At 43.4% G+C, this 23934-nt stretch overlaps 2 protein-coding genes across 3 annotated transcripts; one reads left to right on the forward strand and one right to left on the reverse strand.

Moving 5' to 3' along the window:
• Positions 1-320: 320 nt before the first annotated feature.
• LOC307221573 (putative G-protein coupled receptor 33) lies at positions 321-3914 on the forward strand. Its single transcript, XM_079986212.1, has 2 exons — positions 321-692; positions 1293-3914. Exons 1-2 carry the CDS (start codon positions 636-638, stop codon positions 2385-2387), a joined length of 1152 nt encoding a protein of 383 aa, XP_079842338.1. The 5' UTR covers positions 321-635; the 3' UTR covers positions 2388-3914.
• LOC307221523 (sialic acid-binding Ig-like lectin 14) lies at positions 3630-22581 on the reverse strand. 2 transcript variants are annotated; one of them, XM_079986110.1, is made up of 8 exons: positions 22324-22581; positions 20610-20888; positions 17218-17526; positions 17055-17096; positions 9156-9407; positions 6736-7044; positions 4474-4522; positions 3630-4274 (listed from the first exon to the last, which is right to left on the reverse strand). In XM_079986110.1, the coding sequence occupies exons 1-8, from the start codon at positions 22502-22504 to the stop codon at positions 4175-4177; spliced, it is 1521 nt and encodes a 506-aa protein (XP_079842236.1). In that variant the 5' UTR covers positions 22505-22581; the 3' UTR covers positions 3630-4174. The 2 variants fall into 2 exon arrangements, with proteins under 2 accessions (XP_079842236.1, XP_079842235.1); XM_079986109.1 differs by having other exon boundaries at positions 20481-20888; positions 22324-22579.
• Positions 22582-23934: the final 1353 nt, after the last annotated feature.

Below are 23934 nucleotides of genomic sequence, written 5' to 3' on the forward strand. Positions count from 1 at the left end.
AAAGCTGCTTCATGGGACTCTGATGCAAGAGAAGTGATGCAGTGCATTTGCTGCCTGATACTTCACTCTTTGCTTTCCTTCATTATCCTCTGCTTGTATATTTCCAAATATAGTCAATGTCACAAAGGCATGATAATGAGAGTTCAACGTGGGGTGAGATATTATCTGGACCTAAAACCATCCCATTTTCCCCCCAAAAAAATTGAAATAGAAACCACCCCACATCCTTTTTTTAAAATTGAAGTGAAACCACCCACTTCATTTCCCACTGGAGCAGTGAATGCAAATGATATTTCAGCTACAGGGACTTGAGGCTGCAATTCTTCAGAAAGCCGAAAGCAAGCAAACAAAGCCAAAAACTAAAGCAACAACGAAGCAAAATATGGTAGTAAACCTTGTTGCAGACAGTGAATTTTACTTCTGAGTAAACATGCTGAGGGTGTTACTCTAAAACAGGCAGCGTTGCCAATGGAACTCGCTAACAATATCTAATTCATGGGCACTCTGTTCCCAAAAACTGAGAAGAAGGAAATGGGTTATACAGTGAACACGCTTGCAGAAATAATTTGTGTGACTCACCAGTCTTTCAGTTCTCATAAATATGCTGTGCCCTCGGAGTACTTCTTCCGTTCTGAATGCTGAAATGCACAGTGGAATGCGTTGAGGACAGCTATTCTAGACGAGCAGATCAAGTGAGTGGACGTGTTATGAAGACTGGGTGGCAGGGTGGGTGGGGAAGAGAAGGAAAGTTTAAAATCTTTAAAATTGATTGTCTTTGTAGTTATGGAAAATGAAGTCTTCAGTTGGAAAAGGGTGGGTGTTGGAACACAAGTGATTGGCAACACAAGGCTCGCCAGATGTTGGTGACCTATAGTTCCCATCATCTCTGTTCGTTAGTTTTGCTGGCTGAGACTGATGGATGGAAGCTAGAGTTGAGCAACATCTGGAAGTCCACAGGACCTTCATGAGGACTTGAATGAGATTCAGCAATCTTAGTTTCCAGCTGTTAATGGGAAATGGGTTTGAGCAGGGAAGCTATGAATGAGGTCTGAACTCCAAACCTGATATCTGTCCTAGTGAAACCATATGAATGTACATGGTTGCTGATGTTGCTTCTTTGAAGCTTAGAGTGCTAAGTTGCTTAGTTTTGAAATTTGCTTACTCAGAGTGCATAAGCCTGACTGGATAGACACATTTTCCCATTTCCAGTGTTCTGATCTCTCCCCCAAGCTCCCCATGTTCCCTCTAACTTTCACCTGCCTCCACCTCAAATCTCTTCCTTCTTCTTCCAGGGCACCATGGAGAAAAATAACACAACTATCAGCTTGCAGAATTCCAGCAACACGGAGATGGAAGTAAGCCACCTTCCAGCAGACACAAATCTGGTTGTTGCCATCCTTATCTTCACATGCTTCTTGGTGGGGATAACTATGAATGGGCTCTTCCTCTGGGTGCTGGGGATGAAGATGAAGAGAACTGTGAATACTATGTGGTTCCTCCACCTGATCCTCACCTACTTAGTCTCCAGCTCACTCATGCCTTTCTTTGCTGTCTTTGTCCTCCTCAATTTTGACTGGATCTTTGGCCCAATCATGTGCAAGATCTTACTCTTCTTCTTCTCTCTGGGGATGTTCACTACGGTCTTTCTACTCACCACCATCAGCCTGGACCGCTACCTCTTCACCTGCTATCCTGTCTGGTCCCAGCGTAACCGCAGAATACCTTTGGCACGGAAGGTAATTGCAGGAGTCTGGCTTGCTTCCCTAGCTCTGAGCACCCCAAACCTGGCTTTTCTGGAGACTCAAGAAGAGGAGGGGAAGATGAAGTGCAGCTATTATTTTATTTTCTCCCCAAATCAAGATGATTTCCACGTTCATCTGGCTTTCTTCTTGGTTCGTTTTCTGCTGGCCTTCCTGCTTCCATTCATCATCATCATGACATGCTACTGTCGGATTGGTTTTGAAATGAAGAAAAAAAGTTTACTGAGGACGGGGAAGATTTCCAAAGTCCTGGTGGCTGCCATAGCATCATTCTTCATTGGCTGGTTCCCCTACCATCTCTACCACGCCTCACAGCTGTTTAAGGAAGTATCCAAAGCAACAACACAGGTTCTATGGGATACTACAGCCACCGGAGTTTGTTTCAATATCTGTTTCACCCCGATTCTGTACCTGTTTGTTGGGGAGAAATTCCAGGAAGTCTTCAAGACATCCATTTTTGCAGCGTTTAGTAAAGCTTTTGTGGACGATCCCACCAGTCTAGAGGACAATATCCACACTGGCAAGAGGGTTGACCAGAACCATTCAGAGAGCTCAATGGGAAAAACATCTGTTTTGCAGGCAGAGAGTCCCACGTTCAAACCCCAGCATCACCAGGTAAATCTGTGAGAGACTGGTGTTAGAAATCTTGGTGGTCCACTGCCAGTCCATGCACTAGACCTCATGGACCAACTTGCCATAGCACAGCTTCCTATAGAGAAAGACTGTAGCTTGATTGTATATCACAAATGTTGCATGCAAAAGTTCCAAAGCTTCAGTCCCTAGCATCTCCAGCTTGCACTGTGAGATACTTCTGTCTGGATCCTTAAAGAGCCATTGCCCAGCAATGTAGACTCTAATGGTCCAGGACTAAGGCAGCTTCTTATATATGGGGAAAGTACCCAAAACTTGAAAGTGATTTAGGGGAACAATCTAACATATCCCTGAAGCATCTACTTTGGACCACATGTAGAGAGGAAGGTGGTTTCTTCAGAATGGGGTGGGGGGTTGTGTCAAATGACCTTTGGTGGGTCCCCTCCCCTAGTGGGCTCATGAGGCAGAGACCGTGCTCCCCACTTCACCAGGTGGCTTTTACGGATGACCAAATCTTTGCATCTTGATTTATTGCAGAGGTCTTTTATCTTTTAAAGATAACAGTCCAGTAAGTTTTTTTTTTCCAGGTGAAAGGGATAACTTCTTTTTCAAACAGGGGTGGAGAAACTTTCTGGCCTCTTTGGGGCCAGCTCCTTATCTGGCCCCATACCTGCAAGCTAACTTTGATAGGTGGGAGAGGCAACCCACCTGCCAATCATTTTATTTTATTTATTAAATTTCTATAATGCCCTTCATCCAAGGATCACAGGGCGGCTTACAGTATAAAAACACAAAGATGCCTAACAGCAACAAACAAAACAATACTCAAACCAATGGCTTCAAGTTACAAGAAAGGAGATTCGGACTAAAGATTAGGAAGAACTTTTATTTGGTTGTTTGTATGTTTGTATGTTTGTATTGTTGTATGTTATGCTCACTGTATGTTATGTTCACGTTTAATGAGGGTAGATTTGTGTATTGTGGGGGTGGGGGTTTATGTTATGTCGTAAATAAAATTCCAATAAAAATTTAAAAAAGAAAAAAGAATTAGTAACATAGGAAGCTGACATGTAGGCATTAAGGGACCTTATCCCATTTTAATTATTCTTGGACTCTGCCCCCCCCCCAAAAAAAAGAATTGGGGGGGGGGGTCTTCAGTCTCAGTTAACATGTAATCCTATATCTGCCTTAGACCAACAGCTGTACAATAAAGTGTGGCAAATAGCAATTATGGAAAAACGGACAAATAAAATTGGCAAGAGGTTTGAAGCGTAAATACTCTTTTGCAAGATTGGTACAGCTTTATTGTCTACATGTCTAAAAATGAAAACAGGATTGCCGTCACATAATAAAACTTTTTGGTTAGCATTAACTGTACACCGCCTTCCTTACATATGCTTGTCTGCGACCGGAAGATACTATGTTATTTGGTTGTTATTTTTGATGTATTGCCTGAACTCCATTACCCAGGCTAGGGTGGGATATTTTATTTTATGTATGAATGATGCTGGTAATATGTTGCAATAAATTAATGAAATCTATCAAAATAAAGATAAAAAACAATATGGTGCCCACTACATTCATTGCACCACAAATGCACAACCAGAATACTGTAAACACTTTTCTCAGAACAAGAAATCATCCATCTTATGTCTGTGTATGAAATAGCAGTGCTAATAATCCATGTTCTTCCTCTTTCATTTGAAATAAACATTCATTTATGCTCTTTCACTGCCTGGACCAATGACACCTGGGAGTGCACAGCGATGTGTGTGATACCGTCCCTCCACTGAGCAAAGGAACGACAGGCGATCCAGTCACCATCATTCTTTTTGCTTCCTTCTGCCCTCATGAGTCAATGCAGCCTTCTTCCAGTTCGAATACCAAAAGGCCAAGAAAAAGAACACGAAACAAAACAAGACCCTAGAAGCAGATGGTGACATAAGAGAGCCATTAGCCAAAAGAGAGGAGGAGGGAACACCGTAGGACCAAGATCTAAAGGGGCTAAAGGGGATTTGGGTGGGCTTCTTGCTATCGTCACTTCACACAGGTGACCCCCACATTTCAGACAAATCTGGCTCCCAGGGCAGATACAAAAACCAGAAGAAGGAAGATTACTTACTTCATCAGGATGAGGCCTACCACCAAGGGAACAATCAACTCAAAAGAAGCTGAAAAGAAGCAAAAATAAAAGTCAATGTGAACAAAGCAGAACTAGCTCACAATAAAGCAAGAGACAGAAAACAGGAGACAAGATTATTTCACACAGGGATGACTGATCTGTTTCCCTACAGATGCTGCTGGACTCCGTCTCCCATCTTTCCTGACCATTGAGCCATACTGGCAGGGACTGTTGAGAGTTGGAGTCCAACAATATTGGGAGAAATAAAAAATCCCTTCCAGTAGCACCTTAGAGACCAACTAAGTTTGTTATTGGTATGAGCTTTCGTGTGCATGCACACTTCTTCAGATACACTGAAACAGAAGTCACCAGATCCTTATACAGTGGCACCTTGGGTTAAGAACTTAATTCGTTCTGGAGGTCCGTTCTTAACCTGAAACTGCTCTTAACCTGAGGTAACACTTTAACTAATGGAGCCTGTCACTGCCCCGCCGCCACCGCCACACAATTTCTGTTCTCATCCTGTTCTCTGTAACCTGAAGCATCTGTAACCCAAGGTACCACTGTATATAGTGAGAGGGTGGGGAAGGGTATTACTCAGAAGAGTGGTGGGAATGGGTGATTGGCTGATAGGTTTACCACACCTATTGGCTGATTGGTGTCAGTGTTTGAAAAATAAAAGGTTCTGACCTCCTTTTTACTCCTTTGCCTAGTTCTCAGACCTTAGTTGGCAACAAATGAGTCTTTGAGAAAGAGTATTCTTGCAGAGTATTGCTGCTTTTATTCTTAAAAAGTCTTCTTTTCCAACCACGACCAACAGCCTTAACACAAACCAAACACAACCAGCTACCAACCAACCAAACAAACAAACCACAGCCAACACTAACATTGACCACTCCATATATACAGGTACAATTAGGTGAAAGATTGTATGAGTCATTGTAGGCTGCTGACTCATGCTGACTTAGTTGTTTGAGCATTAAAGAAACAGTGGCCAATTTTTAGCCGTGACAATTGGTGGATAGGTTTACCATACCTATCAGCCAATCACCCATTCCCACCACCCTTCTGAATAATACCCCTCCCCACCCTCTCACTATATATAAGGGTCTGGTGACTTCTGTTTCAGTGTATCTGAAGAAGTGTGCATACACACGAAAGCTCATACCAGCAGCAAACTTGGTTGGTCTCTAAGGTGCTACTGGAAGTAATTTTTTTTTATTTTGTCTTGACTATGGCAGACTAACACAGCTAACTACCTGTAACTGGAAAATTGGGAGAGTGACAGATGAGACTCTCCTGTGTTGCATGGTGATATTTTCCATGAGAAATCAGAAACTTGACAGCTGCCAAGGCCATGGAGCCTTCCTCCACCACCCCAACTGAATGCTGCTGAGGAGCAATGCCAGTTATCAGTGGCGACCTTCTTTTTTCCAAGTAGAAGTAAGGCTTTAGAGCTCCTGGTGCTCTACTGGTAGTGGTGCCTATCGGGACAGGGAGGGAGGGAGGGAGACCACCAATGACAGCTGGAGCCAGAGACTGGTAGAGCCAACTAAATCCAGTTATAGTCCTATCTTCCTCCCTGCTGAGTTCTGTAAGGGTAAAATGGAGACTAAGGAGGAGAAAGCTGGCAGTCTGGGCCACTGCCATGTAAGTAAGAAGGCTGCCAATTGGGACTGTCTGAGGAAAGATTGCGGTAGGTGGGGCAATGCCCCATTTGCCCCAATGGACCAGCCTGCACCATCTGCTGGGAATGTAGGGTCAGCAATGACTGTCCCAGAGGGGGTGGCTCTCCCTTATCCCAGGGTGGATCTACACACGGGGGGGGGGGGGGGGAGATGCTATAAGTAAGTCATAAATTAAATCATTATAACAAAAGAAAAAATCTCTATGTAAAATCGCCCTAGAGTTTTGTGCTCTCCAGCACCATCTGGTGTTGCATGTTTAGAGCACATTTAAAATTCTGTTTTTTGAGTAATGTAGCCGAGTCCCCATTGTACAGACAGACAGAGCAGACAGAGCAAGATTTAAAAGCATTTTACAACAAAACATTGCAAGGCTGTGATTGAAATCCAGGCTGTGTGTCTTCTACCCCTGCTTGGATCCAGATTTCCCCCAACCCTACATCACCATTCTGTTCCTATCACTATTGTTGTCATTGCTAATCAGATTGCTGCATTTTTTGAAAGAGGCAACAGAGGGGATTTTCTATAATAGGCAGGGCTGCAAAAGTCAGGATTTCTCTGTCTGGTGGACTCTTACCTGTTTTCAAGGAACTAAGGTGGAATTGCATGGTGTAGACTCCCAGATAATTGTTCCCAAGACAGATGATGCTGAGGTCGCCATCCGGGCTACCTGTCCAAATTAGGGAGCTGGTGACCTCATTCTTCTGGAATGAGGAAGAGACTTTCAGGTCTGCCGTGCTGGTGTTCTCAGTTACAGTCTTCCCGTCCAGTTGCCAATGGATCTGAGGTGGAGGCTTGGAGTGCAGGGAGCAGTTGCAGAGGATGTCATTGTCCTTACGCCAACAGGCAGTGTTTTTCTCGGGTTTTTTGCTGAGCTTGGGGGCATCTGCAGAGAACCAAGTAGCCAAGGTGAAGAACACATTCCGATCTAGCTAATGACTGCAACAGCTGCAATACCACAATTCATCCACTAGAGGCACCCGGGAGCAGACACTGCTGCCACCCTAGTTCCCTACTCTGTTGAATAAGGTAAAATCCTGCTTCGGCTTGGATTCAGAAGGCAAGGAGTTTCTTTCCCTCTTGTGTCCCGTTTGAAAATAAAAACAGAATTTACAGGAATGGTTTACAAGAACTTAAGAGCTGTGTCTCATAGAATCTTAGAGTTGGCAGGGAGAGAAAGGGTCATCTAGTCCAACCCCCTGTAATGCAGGAATCTCAACTAAAGCATCCATGACAGATGGCCATCCAGCCTCCAAGGAAGGAGAGTCCATCACAAACAATGCGGCCTGGGCTTTTCCAGTCACGGGGCAGCAACAATAGCAAAAGAGTCCCTGAATGGGTTTCTTCTGCCCATGCTGCTATTAGAGGCTCAGGAACCCCTTAATGAAAAAGGGAGTTGGCCTCCCTAAATAGTCACAGTACAGTGGTACCTTGTGTTAAGAACTTAATTCATTCTGGAGGTCCGTTCTTAACCTGAAACTGTTCTTAACCTGAAGCACCACTTTAGCTAATGGGGCCTCCTGCTGCCGCTTTACGATTTCTGTTCTCATCCTGAAGCAATGTTCTTAACCCGAGGTACTATTTCTGGGTTAGCGGAGTCTGTAACCTGAAGCGTATGTAACCTGAAGCGTATGTAACCTGAGGTACCACTGTACTCTATGCAGCTACTTTCTAAAAAGAAAAAGACAATGCAGATTCTCGGTATGCCAAATGAATATCAGAGTATTGGGTTGTGCAACACCCCAACAGCTAAACACAAGGCCCACCTATGAGGCTATCACATAGTACCTGAGAGGGGGAAGAGAAATTACTTTGCAAAATGACTTAGGTCCTTATGGCATCCTTTTTATTGGATAAGCAACGGAACTATGTTCTGCATCTCCAGGTAGCAAACAGTGAGACCGTTGCCACCGGGGGATATTCCTTCATGAGATGCTGATTAGACGAAAAGATCTTGAAGCCACAAAAGATGGGGAGGTGGGAGAGGGACATCCAGCCATTCTCCTCCATTGTCCACACAGACCTTTTCTTACAAAGCATCAGAGCCACATCCTACACATCCTGCTTTATGGGCAGGACAGATATGTGAACAAAAAACTTCTAAGTTTGGCCTTTGCATTTAATATTAGAGAGCTGTCATTCTGATGAGAGATTGCATAAATATGCCCTCTCCTGGTGAATGAGGATACTCTCACAGATTTCAGAAAAGGGTTATGTTCAGTGACTTGAATTTGTGGTTTTGCCCCTGGGGCTGCACTTATACATCCTGAAACTAACTTCTTAGAAAGCTTCTGCAAATATGTAAGCTCATCATGGGGCTCCTGAACTTGTGATGAAGCTGTCAAAAGCTGCATCTCACACTACTTGGCTGACACACTGTGCAATGCAGCCACAGCCGTGTACATTTGCAGAGGTCCCCTTAGTGCAGGGGTCTGCAACCTTTAAGACAAAAAGAGCCACTTGGACCCGTTTCCGAAGAAAAAAAAACTGGGATCCGCAAAACTCGTCATTATAAAAATAACTTTTTTGTCACTTTTTTATTATTTCTTTGTTTGACCCCTCAGAATTACTCCTCCTCATAGAAATAAACGTTAAATTAACAAGTTACCTTTTTTGTGTGTGTGTTCTTCACTCCCCTTCAAAACAGTGACCAGCGTACATGCCCCCTTTCAATGTAGCGGGCAGGCGGGTGGGAAGGTGACGTCGGGACGGTGCGTGACAAACGCACGCACCGCCCCCATGCGACGTCACAGCCAGTACAGCGCCCGCCACAGTGGGGAGTGTCGGGGCGCACAATGCGCCTCCTCCCCTCGCTAGTATCCGCCCCAGAGCCGCAGCAAAGGTGTAAAAGAGCCACATGTGGCTCTGGAGCCGCAGGTTGCAGACCCCTGCCTTAGTGGAAGCATGCTGGTATTAGTTGCAGGTCAAGCCACTTAGCATACAATGGAGTTTCCCAGGTTAATGCCCCCAAGGAACTTCCCGCTCCCCATCTCTTACATTGCACAATCACTGAGAGATTCTTCCTGATTGAGCCATGTGGATTCTCTGCCTGACACTGATAAATCCCAGCATCCTCTGATTTAATGTTGGACAGTTGAAGAGTATCTTTACTGCCCTGCATATGGTTGTTTAGGGTCTCGTTCTTCTTCATCCATGTCACGGAGGGAATAGGTTTGCCCTGAGCTTCACAAAGCAGGCTGACGATGTCACCTTCTCGGACCACCAGCTTTTCTTTCTGCGTGGAGAAATCTGTAAGAGAAATGCAGTTAGATCACAATTGGTCCTGGGATGCCTGATGCTAAGGAATCCTCATTCAGTGCTGAGATGTACTTGTGTATTTTGAAGAAGGATGGTTGACACAATGATTATTAATTATAATTGGTTCAAGACAGCTTTGGGTCATAGTTTTGCAAAAAGAGAGATGATTCCCTCATTTCTCTGCAAGTTCAACTGGCAAGAGAATAATAATAATAATAATAATAATAATAATATCCCCAGTTTTGCCTTCCACTGGGAAAACTTGGGCCCATTTCTTTTCCTTCTCATTCCACTTTAATACACCACTTAATGCCAACATTTGATTCTAAAATATAAACACCCGCAATTGAAATATGCATTAGAACAGTCCCATTAAATAGAAACCCCATGGTAATTAAAAGAGGAGACTCAGGTCAAGAGCCTGAAGGGTGCTACGGTGGGGAGTGAATTTTGGTTCAGGTGCAAGGATGTGTGCATGGCATGGCATGGCATGGCTGCTGGAAAGACCCACTGAGCCCAGCTCCTCCCTGTTACCATCCAGTTTGTCTTCAGCTTCCCCCAAAACCACCATTCTGGGCTCTGCCCCAACTCCCAGCCATCTCTAAAACCCTTCCTCCTGCACAATCCCCACTCTGAGATCCCGAAGCAGCTATTGGTTGTCCAGCGGAGCTCAGTGAGGATGGGGGTGTGCACTTCCGGTGGAGCGCGAACCAGACGCAAGCGAGGGATTTTTCCCGGGAGGGAAACCCTAGCTATTTTGGCCGAAAAGGGAGGTTTTTTGGGCTAACCCCCCCCCCGATAATCCTCTGGTGGGTGTCCAGAGGCCCAGGTTCCCGGCAGTGCCGATTAGCTGCCCGTCCGGCCGTCAGGTAGCCCCCGAAAAGGAGGTGAAGAGTACGGCGGAACGGACAGCTGGCTATCGGGAAGCCATTGCTGCGGCTGAATAGCGAAGCCTCGAGCTTGCGGGAGACAGCGCTCCGCTCTCAATACTAAGAAATTCGGACTCAAATCTATAATCCGGAAGAATCTGAGTACAAATCTAAGAGAAGTCTCGAATTATTAAAGAGAAGACTCCGAGTTCAGCGTTCGTTTGGGATCTATAAAGACGCAGAACGGTATGCAGAGCCAGAAACGAAAGTGAGTTGCCGCTAGCGGCTATTGTTTCTGTTTTCCCCTAACTTTTAGAAGCTGTTTCAAATAAGTTAAAGGATAAAAGTAACTTTATTATAAGAAGGAAAGGAAAGGAGAACATTAAGGGGGAACAGAGGTGAGCTGTGAGTTAAAGCGAAGGTCCTAGATGTAACTGAGGAATAACTTTCATGTTAATAAATTGAAGAATTAGTTTTGCACGTTAAAGAAGAACCAGTGGCACCATTTTAATTGACTTTCCAGGGTATTTGGGCAAGAGAAAGCAAAGTTTGGATTCGACTTCAGTGTCTTTTTGGTGGATTTTGGAATTTTTTGTACTATTTCCTCTTCTTTTCTCCTCTTTTTGATTTGGAATGCAAACTGTAGAAATTTTTCGATTTTGTTTCGGACTGTAAACTGCAGAAAGTTGAAGCGAGGACCAAACTTTGATCCCCCTAATGGATGGAATGTAATATTACAAGTTGTTTTTCTGGAATTTTTTGCTGTTGATTGTATATATTAGGACTTGAGAAAGAACTGCTTCCCACGGGATCTCCTCTTTGTGGATATTTATCCCTTTTTTTTTTTTTGAGTTTATAAAAATCAGCAAAACTTATAAAAATCTCCTCATAGGTCTAATAAATATTTATAGTGAGGCTGGACTAAAAAATTGGGATTACAATTGGAACTTTATTTGGAGACTGCATTTTCTTTGGATTACAATCGTGATCCCTAATTGGATTATAATATATTTACCTCTTTGACAACCTGCGGATTAGCCCGAGTGGGGGCAAGAAGATAAATAAATTTACCAACAATTGGATCTCCTCCATTTATAGATAATTGGATTTCGTTTTTGTTTGTTTGTTTGTTTGTTTTTCGGCAGTGGAAGTGACTCTGGTCACAAAGTGGGTTTCTATACCAAATTTATCATATTGTTATAAAAACCTTGGACTTATATTTGGACTATTATTTGGATTATTATTTCGACTATTTGGAAATTGTACGTTTGTATTTTGATTATATTTGCTATTTGATTTATTGAGATAACGTATATTATTGGGTTAGGTGGAATTTAAGAAGATGTCTCATTTGCCGAAAAAGGGGGCAGAGGGGGGGACTCCTACGGACAGGAGAGCTTCAAAACAGGAAACAGAGTTTAGAACAGAAATATTGAAAATGTTCGCAGAAATAAAACAAAGTGAGAAAAATTTGGAGACAAAATTAGAACAGGTAGACAATAAAATTGGAAAAATGGATAGGAAAATTGACGAGACAGTTAATGAATTGAAAGGACAGATCAAAGAGGTATCAAAAAAAGTGGATGAGGGATTAAAGAGGACAAAACAGGAGATGAAGGAGATGAAGCGGGAAGAGGAGAAGATAAAGAGTGAGATGGTGGAGTTAAATAAAGCACAAGAAGATATAAAAGATTCTATTGCTATGAATGAATTGAGACAGAGGGAAGTAAACCTAAGGCTGAGACAAGTTCCGGAGGTACAGAATGAAAACATAAAAGAGAAACTAACAAAAGAAATTGCGCAGTGGCTGGAGCTGCCAGAGGAAGATGTTGCAAAAACAATACAAAATGCATTTAGAATGAAAATAAGAACAAGTAAAACAAAGAAATTTCCAGGCGATTGTTTGGTTACATTTAAGGATAGAGAAATGAGAAATTTGATTTTACAAAGAAATAGAGAGAAGAGACTCTACATAGATGGGAATTACATAATCATCTTTAAAGATATACCGATAAGGCTGTTGAAACGAAGAGAAGCTTACAAACCACTGGTGCAAATTCTTAAGAAAAACAAGATAGACTTCAGATGGGAATTCCCCGAAGGAGTCTCGTTCTTTTACAAAGGTGTGAAAAGAAGACTGACCAGTTCTGAGGAAATAGGAAAATTTCTGAGGAGATACAAAGAACTACAGACGGGAGAGGAAGAGACCAAGGGAGCAGAGGGAGGATCAGGACTGAAGGGGGAGTCTGAATTAGGAGAAGTGGACCAAAACGGGGAAAGCTCGCAAGAAGAGGAAGAGGAAGAAGAAGAGGTAAAGGTAAAGGTAAAGGTACCCCTACCCGTACGGGCCAGTCTTGACAGACTCTGGGGTTGTGCGCCCATCTCACTTAAGAGGCCAGGGGCCAGCGCTGTCCGGAGACACTTCCGGGTCACGTGGCCAGCGTGACATCGCTGCTCTGGCCAGAGCCAGAGCCGCACACGGAAACGCCGTTTACCTTCCCGCTGGTAAGCGGTCCCTATTTATCTACTTGCACCCGGAGGTGCTTTCGAACTGCTAGGTTGGCAGGCACTGGGACCGAGCAGTGGGAGCGCACCCCGCCGCAGGGATTCGAACCGCCGACCTTTCGATCGGCAAGCCCTAGGCGCTGAGGCTTTAACCCACAGCACCACCTGCGTCCCATAAGAAGAGGTAGATAGATTGTAAAATAAAAAATTAAATTTATTTAATTGGAAGAAGAATGGCGTTGAAATTTTGGAACTGGAACATTAATGGGATGAATGACAAGAAGAAACGAAACAGAATTGAACAATTTCTAAAAAAGAAAAATTTAGATGTCATTTGTTTACAAGAAACCCATGTGGCAAAAAGACATAGAAAAATTTTGATTAACAAAAGATTAGGGAATGAATTTATATCCTTGGATAAAGAGAAAAAAAGAGGTGTTGTTCTATACATCAAAAATAAAATTGAATCTCACCAACTATTCAAAGATGAAGAAGGGAGAATCATAGCTGTCCAAATCAAATGGCAAGGCGAGAAATTAATAATTGTCGGGATCTACGCACCAAATGGAAATAAGACTGATTTCTACAGATCATTGGAGGAAAAACTATTTGAGTACATGGACCAAAAAATCATAATAATGGGAGATATGAATGGTGTGGTATCATTGGAAATGGATAGATTAAGAGAGGCAAAGAATAAAGAAGGGAAACTGCCTAAGACTTTTTTTACGATGATGAAGAACTGTAACTTGATTGATATCTGGAGACTTAGGCACCCCTTGGAGAAGCAATTTACTCATTATTCAGAACCGAATCAGTCAATGTCAAGAATAGATCAAATTTGGGTTTCAAACGAACTGACACCAAGAATCCATCAAATTGAAATACAAGCCAGAGTGATCTCAGATCACAATCCCATAGAATTGGAGTTAAAAGGCTTTGAAGAGAGATCATTTAGGTGGCGACTGAATGATAATCTGTGGGACGATCAGAAGATGGTTGAAAAAGCACAAAAGAAACTATCTGAATACTTTATGGATAATGTGGACAAAGGTACCAAAATGAGTATTGTTTGGGACGCAAGCAAAGCAGTAATGAGAGGTTTATTGATTCAACAAAATGCATTGAAGAAAAACAATAAGGAAAAAAGGATAAAAGAAATTTCAAGACAGATCATGGACTATGAGCAAAAACTGATCAAAAAACCTAACAATTTGAAAATAAAGCAGGAAATAAAGATTTTACAAACACAATTTGCGATGATAATAAATAAAGAAGTTGAGTGGAACATTAAAAGGTTAAGACAGAAAAGCTTTGAATCAGCAAATAAATCAGGAAAATGGCTTGCGTGGCAACTGAAAAAAAGAAAGGAGCAGAATACAATCAACAAAATCAAGATAAAGGGAGAAGAGATAACCGACCCGAAAGAGATAAGAAAAGGATTCTTGGACTTTTACAAGCAATTATATAAAAATAAAGAAAGGAACAATAAGAAGAAAATAGAAAGATATCTAAGAGAGAAAATGGTGCAAAAGATCCCGACAGACCAAAAAGACCAGCTGAATGCCCCAATAGAAAAAGAAGAAGTAAAAGAAGCGATAAAGGAATTGAAAAGAGGGAAAGCCCCAGGACCGGACGGGTTCACATCTAGTTATTATAAAGAAATGAAAGAGGTGCTGACGACCCCATTGACCGTCGTTATGAACAATATCTTAAAAGAAAGAGACATTCCAGAAACGTGGAAAGAAGCATATATAACATTAATCCCAAAACAAGACTCTGATTTAACACAAGTCAAAAATTATAGGCCTATCTCACTTCTGAATATAGATTATAAGATCTTTGCAGGAATCCTAGCGAAGAGATTGAAAAAGATATTAATAAAGATTATTCACAAAGACCAAGCAGGTTTCCTACCAGGCAGACAACTGAGAGATAACATAAGAATTATAATTAATGTCATAGAATATCTGTCTGATAGGTGTGATAAACCAGTGACTCTAATGTTTGTGGATGCAGAAAAGGCCTTTGACAACATAATTTGGGAATTTATGTTGAAGAATTTAGAACATATGGAGGTTGGTCAAGAGTTTTTCAATGGCATAAAGGCAATCTATACAGAACAGAGAGCAAAATTAATAGTGAACAATGTTATCACTGAAGACATAAAAATATCTAAAGGAACAAGACAAGGTTGTCCACTATCGCCATTGTTATTTATAACGGTTCTGGAAGTCTTTTTAAATGCAATTAGACAAAACAAGCAAATAAAGGGGGTAACAGTAGGTCAAAATGAGTATAAAGTTAAAGCCTTTGCCGACGATTTGGTACTGACTATGGAAGAACCAACAGAAAGTATAGAGGAGGTATTGGATGAGATGGACAAATTTGGTACGGTGGCAGGATTCAGATTGAACAAAAGAAAGACAAAAATGATTGTAAAAAATATGGATCAAAATATGATCGAATTAATGCAACAACGAACAGAGATAGAGGTGGTGAAAAAGGTTAAATATTTGGGAATTTGGGTAACAGCCAAGAATATTGATTTATACCAAAATAATTATATCCCGGTTTGGAAGGGAATAAAGAAGGATCTGGAGGTGTGGGCCAGAATGAAATTATCATTTTGGGGAAGAATTTCTACGATAAAAATGACGGTGCTACCAAAGATGTTATTCTTATTTCAGACCATACCCATACTAAAGGGTATAGGAATTTTCAAAGAATGGCAAAAAGTGATTTCAAGGTATATCTGGCAGGGGAAGAAACCTAGAATAAAATTTAAATTACTGACGGATGTAAAAGAAAGAGGAGGCTTCGCCCTGCCAGATATGAGACTGTATTATGAAGCAGCCTGTCTATGTTGGTTAAAAGAATGGATAAAGTTAGAAAATAATGAATTATTAGATCTTGAAGGATTTGATAACAGATTTGGGTGGCACGCGTACCTTTGGTGTGACAAAAAGAGGGTTCATAAAGGATTTGGAAACCACATCTTCAGGGGTCCATTAATAGAGGTTTGGGAGAGATACAAAAATATACTGGAACCAAAAGTTCCACACTGGCTGTCCCCGTTAGAGGTAATAAGTGTGAAGAAGACTAACATGAGAAACAAATGGGCCACCTATGGGGAACTGATAGCTAATGAGGGAGGAAAATGGAAATTGAAGCCATATGAACAAGTTAAAGATTTAGTTTATGATTGGTTGCACCACTACCAAGTAAATGAAATATTTAAAAAAGATCTGAAGGAAAAGGGTTATGTGGAAAAAGAATCAAATTTCCAAAAGGACATTATAAATAATGAGTATAAAATTCTGTCAAAAATGTATAAGATATTGCTGGAATGGAATACGAAAGATGAAGAGGTTAAATCGGTAATGATACAGTGGGCAAAGGATTTTGGGTACAATATTCAATTTGAAGATTGGGTGGGAAAAACTGTGGAAAGAGCATTTAAAATTTACAGCATGTATTACACTGAAGGAGAATGTGATGAAAATGTTTTATAGATGGTATATGACACCTGTAAAGTTAGCAAAGATGTATAAGGTTGATAACAAATGTTGGAAGTGTAAAGACAAGGAAGGGACATTCTTTCATCAGTGGTGGGAATGTAAGAAAGTGAAAAGTTTTTGGGAAATGATATATAATGAGTTGAAAAAAATGTTAAGATATACTTTTGTGAAAAAACCCGAAGCTTTTCTTTTAGGTATGGTAGGAAAGGACATCAGAAGAAAGGACTGTAAGCTTTTCCAGTATGCGGTAACGGCAGCCAGAATCCTGTTGGCCCAGAAGTGGAAACAAGAGGAAATACCGATGATAGAAGAATGGAGACTAAAAATGACAGACTATGCAGAACTGGATAAATTAACTGGGAAAATCAGATATACTAAAGATCAAAAGTTCATCGAAGACTGGGGGAAATTTGTGGATTATCTGAAAAATATATGTGGTGTGAATACAACGCTAGTGGGATTTAAAGAGGCACTGTAAAAAAAGAAAATAAGTATTGTTTATGAGAAATAATAGGAGTAAGGAGGAAAAATGGCAATACGAAAGAAGGGAATGTGTATTAAAGGTATAACTATGGATAACTGTCAGAGACGTTGAAGGAAGTCAAAAAATAACTATGATTTGTTGTATGCGGGATTGAACGAAGAATTGGATGGAAATTTATAAAATGTATAACAATAAAAATTATTATAAAAAAAAAAGAGGATGGGGGTGTGCAAAAACACTTAAGAGTTTTGTATCTCACCAGGGTGTCCAGGCCTTGTGATTCCGATGTCCTGAGGTGGGTCTGAAACATAAGAAAACAGTGAGGGGAACATGAAAGGAGTAAATTAGCTGGCATGGGCTAGAAAGAACTGTTGGCTGTTCATGGGAGAGGGAAGCAGTACTGAGCTATGGGAGCTACTCACAGACCACTTCAAGAGAGAGTGTATTCTCAACTGTTCTCCCAACTGCAGGGTATCTGACACGGCAAGTGAGGGCTCTGCCTTGATCCTGCAAAGTAGGTGTGAAGGTGAAGCCAGAAGCAAAGGTCCAGCTCCCATTGCTGTGCTGATGGTTCTGTGTAGTTGGTGTTCCTGGCAAATTACTCCATGAGATCTGAGGCTGGTTCCATGATTCTTTCCATGGGCAGGTCCCTGGCGCCTGGCAGATGAGGGTGATGCTCTTTCCCAAAACCACCTCTGATAAGTTCAGGATCTTTGGCTTCTCTGTCAGCTCTGAGAAAACAAAAGTCCCCAGGATGGGATCAGAAGAAAATTCACAGACTAAAGTAACTAGGGAACAGGACACAGGAGTCCTGAATTATGGATGGTCACCAGCACTACTTTACCCCCCACTTTGTGGCAAATCCCGCCATTCTTTCATTTGTCCTTTAACAATAACTTTGTGTCTCTCCCTTAGTAGACTGATTCCCCATGCAATGGTCTGCTTTCTCTACCAATGTTGGTCAATGTTTCTGCCCATTGTGGACTCAGCCTGGAGAGGGAGAAATCTTGACGGCTGCCACTATGCTGCTGAACATGATGTTTGATACTCAGGATCCTGAAATTGGAGGATGAAGCCAGATGTGATTTGGGAGACACAGGAAGAGGGGGGAAATGACACCTTTAATGCAGCAGCCACAGGAGGGATCTGTCTTTCATCAAAAGAAGAGCACAGGCTGAGGAGGGGTCACTTAACCCTTAAACTATTTTTTCTGAAGCAAATGGCCACCCACCCAAACTGCTCACTTGCATACAGGGGAATAGGAAGCAGGCCTGCATATCTTTTGCTGTGGGGTGAGGAGCTTGGAGAGGGCAATTTCTAGGGACTCAGCTATGCTGTTGCAAATAAAACCTTTCAAGTGTGTTGCAAAGTGATATATAGAAATGTGACACTAGATGGTGATGGTGAGCCATGGCAAATTCAGTGGATTTTTTTTCTTTTATATGTGTGTAGATTCCACCTAGGAGACATGGAACAAATCCAGAACTCCCCTGGCCACACTCCCCACCCCCTCCATGCGCACACCTTCTTCCAGGAATGGGTTGTTGAACTGTGGTAATGCGTCTAGATTGCCTGGATGGAAAGAGGTGGATGACGATGTAGAAACAGCTGAAATTTACCTGAATGCCATGTAGCCGACACTAGCCTGGCTTTCATATCTCCTTAAACCTAGATGAACTATTGTTTGAAGGTGAATGCACACTGTGTCGGTGCAGGGGACCCAAATCAAAGGTGTTTTGCTCCTGCCATGTTGCCAAGAGCTAAGCCATGGTTTGACAGAATGTTAATCTAAACCAGTGGTTCCCAGTTAGCTAATTACTAAGGACCCCCTATTTTTCAAAAGCCAAGCCACAGTCCCCCTACTTTTGAACATTTTGATAGCTCTGTGGTAGTTAACCTCTGCAAAGCAATTTTTTGAACAAAATGTGGTGTAGCCTCTAATAAGCAAAGGATTTTAGGTATACTAAAAAAACAGACTAGGGCTGAGAGATATCTGGTTTTTTAACATCTTGATATACCAGCAGCTAAACATCAACAATGTTCTGATATATCACGATGTCTGAAATTGGAGACTGAGCATGGGGATGAGGGAAGAAGCAGCCGCAGAGCCTGGATGGCTAGGGGGAGGAGAGGAAGTGAAGTCACCCCCACTGCATGGTTTTAGTGGGAGGGGGAGGGGGTGCATCAAGCCACAATCAGGGGGGCAGCCAGTGAAGATGCACATCCACTGTGGCTGCTGCTGCTTTCCTGCTGACTAAGAAAAGCTGCTCCGAGTCAGTGCCAGGGGACGGTAGTGCCACAATTCCTTGAAGTGAGAGCAGTCAGCTGCCCTGTTCTCCATCAGAGAGAGGAGAAGTCAGCACCTCGCAATTGGCTGCCCTGGTCTCTCTCGGTGTGAGGGAAGGCAGCTCAGATCAGCAGAGTGATCGGCTGAAATCATCCTGCGATTTGGGTGGTGCCTTGAAATCAGCTGCCCTGTCTTCCTTGTGTGAGGAGTGATATACTGCTACGTATTGCTGGGTCGAAATCGTTATCGTGGTGTGATTTCAAAACCAATTTTAAGCAATATATTGAAAAATTGCGGAGTACTAAAACAGACCATAAAATTTGTGAAATACTATGCAAAAATGACAAAAAATGAGTTGGGGGGGGGCAAGGGATGGGGCCACGGAGGCCCTATGTATATTCTGCAAATCCCCAGGGGTTGATGAACTCCTAACTGGGAACTACTGATCTAAACTCAGGTTCAAGATTTGTTTCTCTCTAAAAGAAACCATGAGCTGTAGCATAGGCTTGCTTTTTAGCTAACTGCTCATGGTTTGTTTGGGGCTCAGATATTAAGCTGAGGCTTAATCTCCTGTAAAACCACCTGCCCCACACCAGCAAGGGGAAGGTTCTCCACCTCCATGCTTAGCCAAATCAAGGCATAGCTCTGTGCAGAACAGCAGCAGGAGAAACAGGGGAGGAGCAAAGTGCCCCTAATTTTAGCCCTGCCCCTCAATCCACTGTGCACTCACCTTAAAACCAGTCAGCTATGGGAAAGTGACCTGAGTTTGAGGCCTGAACAAGATAAGAGGCACACCTGTTGCTCTGCCCACATTTGCTTGAGGCTCCATCCATGTGTGCTTCTGGCCCTGCCCACCACTTGCATGTGGCCCCTGGAATGAGGCCCATGAACAAAATAAATGTCCCCCACCCAAAGCACCCTCTGGTCCCAGAATTCAGGATGCAGTGGGTTAGGACAATGTTCCAGATTTTCACTGAGGCTGATTTCAAAGGTGGCAAGAGAATACCTCTCTGCTTCTCCTGCATTGAGGAAGCTGTGGAGAGATGCTGGGGGAAGGAGAAGAAGCAGGTGATGGGATGCAGCTGGAAGTGAAGGAGAAAATGCCTCCAGTTTCCTGTTTCTCCAGACTGTCAGCACAGAATCCACAAGAGAGTTCTTCCCTCTGGTGAGCTGTGTAAAGTACTCAGACATTTGGAGATGCAAATGATCTAATTTTGGTGTTACAACAATGGAGAGGAACAGGAAGCATGGAGCACTTGTACCTCCTGTCCCTTTGGAATCAGCATAATGTCCAGAGGTCAAGGCATATTTGTAGGCAGAGCCTTTCCCCCCTTTACAGCACGAAAGAGCACAAAACAGGGAATGAGGGAGCAAATAAAGAAGTAGGAAACCTCTTACCTGTCACAGAAACACGAGGTAAAATATAATGAGAATAGCTGAATTTTAAGTTCAGTCCTTTCTCAATTCGAAAATAGTACTGCCCTTCATCCTGATTCTGAACATCATTGATGCTAAAGGAACAGTCACCTTCTGATGGATTTCCAGTCAACTGGAAACGATTCCCAGCAAGTGAGGCAATGCTTTGATCCTTGTCACTACTGGCAACAACACTACCAGCATTTGAGTGCCACTTGTTGCGAATATAGGAACTAGCATGATCGTTCTTAATCCAGTAGACGTATAATTCCCCAGAATACTGAGAAGTGGGATAAGTGAAGTTGCAGGGAATGTGAACGCAGAGACCTCTCTGCACAGTGACAGCCTCTAGCGCTTTAAGATCATATCCCAGGAGCTGACTCCGCAGACCTGCCAAAGGAAAGAAGGAAGGAGTTCACTGGTTTGTGGGCTTAGCAAAGACCAGTTTTGCAGCTGACCCTCTTGCCAGCATACTGTACACCTCGAGAAGAACATTCTGCACAGTCAACAGCACCAAAACATCAAGGGTTGTCTGGAGCAGCAGTGCCTGGGGATTGTGGTGGGTCTCCAGTCCCAGGACCTCCCAACCACCCACCACAGTAGCAGGACCTCAGGGGGAAGCATTTCCCTGGGCAAGAAGGAGGAGGACATTCAGGTGTGAGTGTCTAGCAGGTGCCACACACACTCTCAGTCAGAAGGAGGAAGGTGCTCTCAAGCCCCCTGACCAAGGACCCTGAACCCAGGGATATTCCGGTGCTCCTTAGGCCTCACATTGGAGCTCTTCCTGCTATTTGTACTAAGGACTCATCATTTCCAAGTTTTCAAATTCTTCACTCTTAAATTAAACCATGAAGTGAGCAAAACCTAGGAGGAACATAGGAAGCAGGGCTGGCCTCAAGAGGTGGCATGGTAGGGTGTCTGTCAAGAGCCCTTATCCCAGTGGGGACTCAAGGATAAGAACCCTCTGGAGCTCCTGCAGTGAGGAAGGGGCATGTGTGGAGGGTGTCTTGTTCAAGGACCACCCAAAACCTGGACCTGATCAGAAGCTGCCTTATGCTGAGTCCATCCACTGGTCCATCTAGATTTACTCTGATGGGTGGTGCCTTTCCAGTGTCCCAGACAGGAACCTCTGCCAGTTTGTGGAGATGCTCGGGTTTAACTTGGGGTGGTTTTTTTTTTTTTTTTGCAATTCTTCATTCATTCATTCCCCAACTTTTTCCTGACAGGGACTCATGGTGGCATAGAGATAAAAATAAGAACAGCTAAAAACGTTTTTTAAAAAACCAATACAGTGGTACCTCAGGTTAAGTACTTACCGTAATTCGTTCTGGAGGTCCATTCTTAACCTGAAACTGTTCTTAACCTGAAGTACCACTTTAGCTAAGGAGGCCTCCCACTGCCGCTGTGCCGCCAGAGCACTATTTCTGTTCTCATCCTGAAGCAAAGTTCTTAACCTGAAGCACTATTTTTGGGTTAGCAGAGTCTGTAACCTGAAGCGTATGTAACCTGAAGCATAACCCGAGGTACCACTGTAATTAAAATAAATAAAACATGAAAGCTATATACACACAATCACACACTTTAAAATATACAGAAAATTACAATAAAAACGGCACGGCACCAGCCCTTTCATCACAGTCAGTTTCCAAACTCAGCCTTGGTCCTTCCCTCTTAGGAAGCAACACTCAGAAGAAAATGTGAGCCTTCAAAAGTTGAGGGACCTTCTTTGAGGGTGGGCTTTGCTGGCTGGGGTCGATAACATCTAGAGTCTAACAATATCTGGAAAGGCTGAAGGTTCCCCAGTGTTGTTGTGAACCAGATCTACCTTTGCAGAGAAAGGCAAGGATCAACAGTGTCAGCGTCGCCATCGATGAGGCTGGGTTCTTCATCCCCCAGGGAAGGTTCATGAGTTGTATTGTCCTTCTGCCTCTTGGCATCTTTTTTGAACTGGAGGCTTCTTTCTGAGGCTGGAGCTCTGGGGCAAAGAAAGAAGAGAAGAGGAGCATGAGGCACTAAGTGAGCAGCGCTGGCTGAAGCAGGGAAGATACTCAGAACCCATAGTTTCAGAAAGAATCAAAATGTGGAAGCAGCATTAGCCACAAAGTCTCTCATTCCAATGCCACAGTCTAGCATGAGCTCAGACGCCAGGCTCGCAAGGGCCACCAGCCCCAGCCTCAGTTTCCCCATTTCTAACATTCCCAGCAAGCTTGCGCTCCTGTCTCAGTGACATCTACACTGGTCATGTCCACAGAATGGAAAATGGCAGGATTCCCCAAGGTCGTGCTCTGTGGGGAGCTGGTATCAGGCACCAGGCCCAATGGCGGACCAGCTGATTCTCTGATCCTGCCCTCTACTAGCATATGAGCTCAGGAAGCATTTTCATGAGAGGGTGTGGGAGAGCTAAGGGAGTCTCCATACTGGTACGCACACACACACACACACTGAGTGGAGCCAGTCGCTTTGCACAGGCACCAGTGGAGTCAAACACATGAGGTAGCTCACACCCTGATGACAAGGCCGCTGTGGAATCCAAGCTGAAGAGCCAAGTGCATCTGCTTGTTTGTGTTTTTTTGGACAGCGATGAGTGAGGAAGAAGGAGAAGACTGAAGATGAAGAAGGACACAATTGCCCCCCTCCCGGGTGATCCAGGGTTACCCTGACCAGCTCTGGACCAATTCCAGATTGACCCAGAAAAGCTTGATTCCGTTCAGGATCCAGGAGCTATTCAGTCAGGATGCACCGTTTCAATGCCAACGAACATTTTAAACCACATCTCTAGACATACTCAAAGAGCTCATATTTAACTAATCGCTTCATCCAACGGCCAAATGACATGCGATCTAGGAGATCTCTGTTTCAAAACAGACAGTAGGGTCCCCTGAAAAAGATGGGGACCCCAGCATCATCAAGGAAAGGCAGCTGTTCCCCTCCATGTTGCTTCCCTCTGTCTCCCTCCATGTTGTTTCCGCAGATGAAATTCCTCATCTCTGGTTGCTATTTGTCACCCTTGTGAGGCAAATAGCAGCTTGAAGGGGAGGATAAGCCCTCAATGATGTGGAAATGTGGAGAACTAAAGACTGGGGAAATGAGACACTGAGAGAAACCAGGGGGAGTGCTCCGGCAGGGAGCTTGAAAGCAAAGACCTGAGCCTTGAAGCACAGCACAAAAACCATGGATGAACCCCTTGCCAGTGGCGTAGCGTGGGGGGTGCAGGGGGGCCCGGCCGCACCGGGCACAACATCTGGGGGTTAGGGTTAGGGTGCGCAAATCCACGGGTTAGGGGGTGCAAATTACTTGCCTTGCCCCGGGTGCTGACAACCCACGCTACGCCACTTCCCCTTACTGTATATAGCTGCACCTGCAGAATAAATGCAAGAAACAGGAGAACTACCCCCCTCCAGAACCTTCCGATTCTTGCCTGAGTTTTGTTCTGCAA

The sequence above is a fragment of the Podarcis cretensis genome (genome assembly GCF_951804945.1).
Source record: "Podarcis cretensis genome assembly, chromosome: 8".
Taxonomy (NCBI): Eukaryota; Metazoa; Chordata; class Lepidosauria; order Squamata; family Lacertidae; genus Podarcis; species Podarcis cretensis.

Excerpts from the sequence above, each read along its gene's own strand:
- LOC307221573 (XM_079986212.1), top strand. The coding sequence starts at position 636 with ATGCTGAAATGCACAGTGGAATGCGTTGAGGACAGCTATTCTAGACGA. Across the intron at positions 693-1,292 it reads ATTCTAGACGAGCAGATCAA|GGCACCATGGAGAAAAATAA; the intron begins GTGAGTGGACGT and ends TTCTTCTTCCAG.
- LOC307221523 (XM_079986109.1), bottom strand. The coding sequence starts at position 22,504 with ATGCTCCTCTTCTCTTCTTTCTTTGCCCCAGAGCTCCAGCCTCAGAAA. Across the intron at positions 20,889-22,323 it reads CCTTGCCTTTCTCTGCAAAG|GTCTGCGGAGTCAGCTCCTG; the intron begins GTAGATCTGGTT and ends TTCCTTTGGCAG. Across the intron at positions 17,527-20,480 it reads ACCTCGTGTTTCTGTGACAG|AGCTGACAGAGAAGCCAAAG; the intron begins GTAAGAGGTTTC and ends TTGTTTTCTCAG.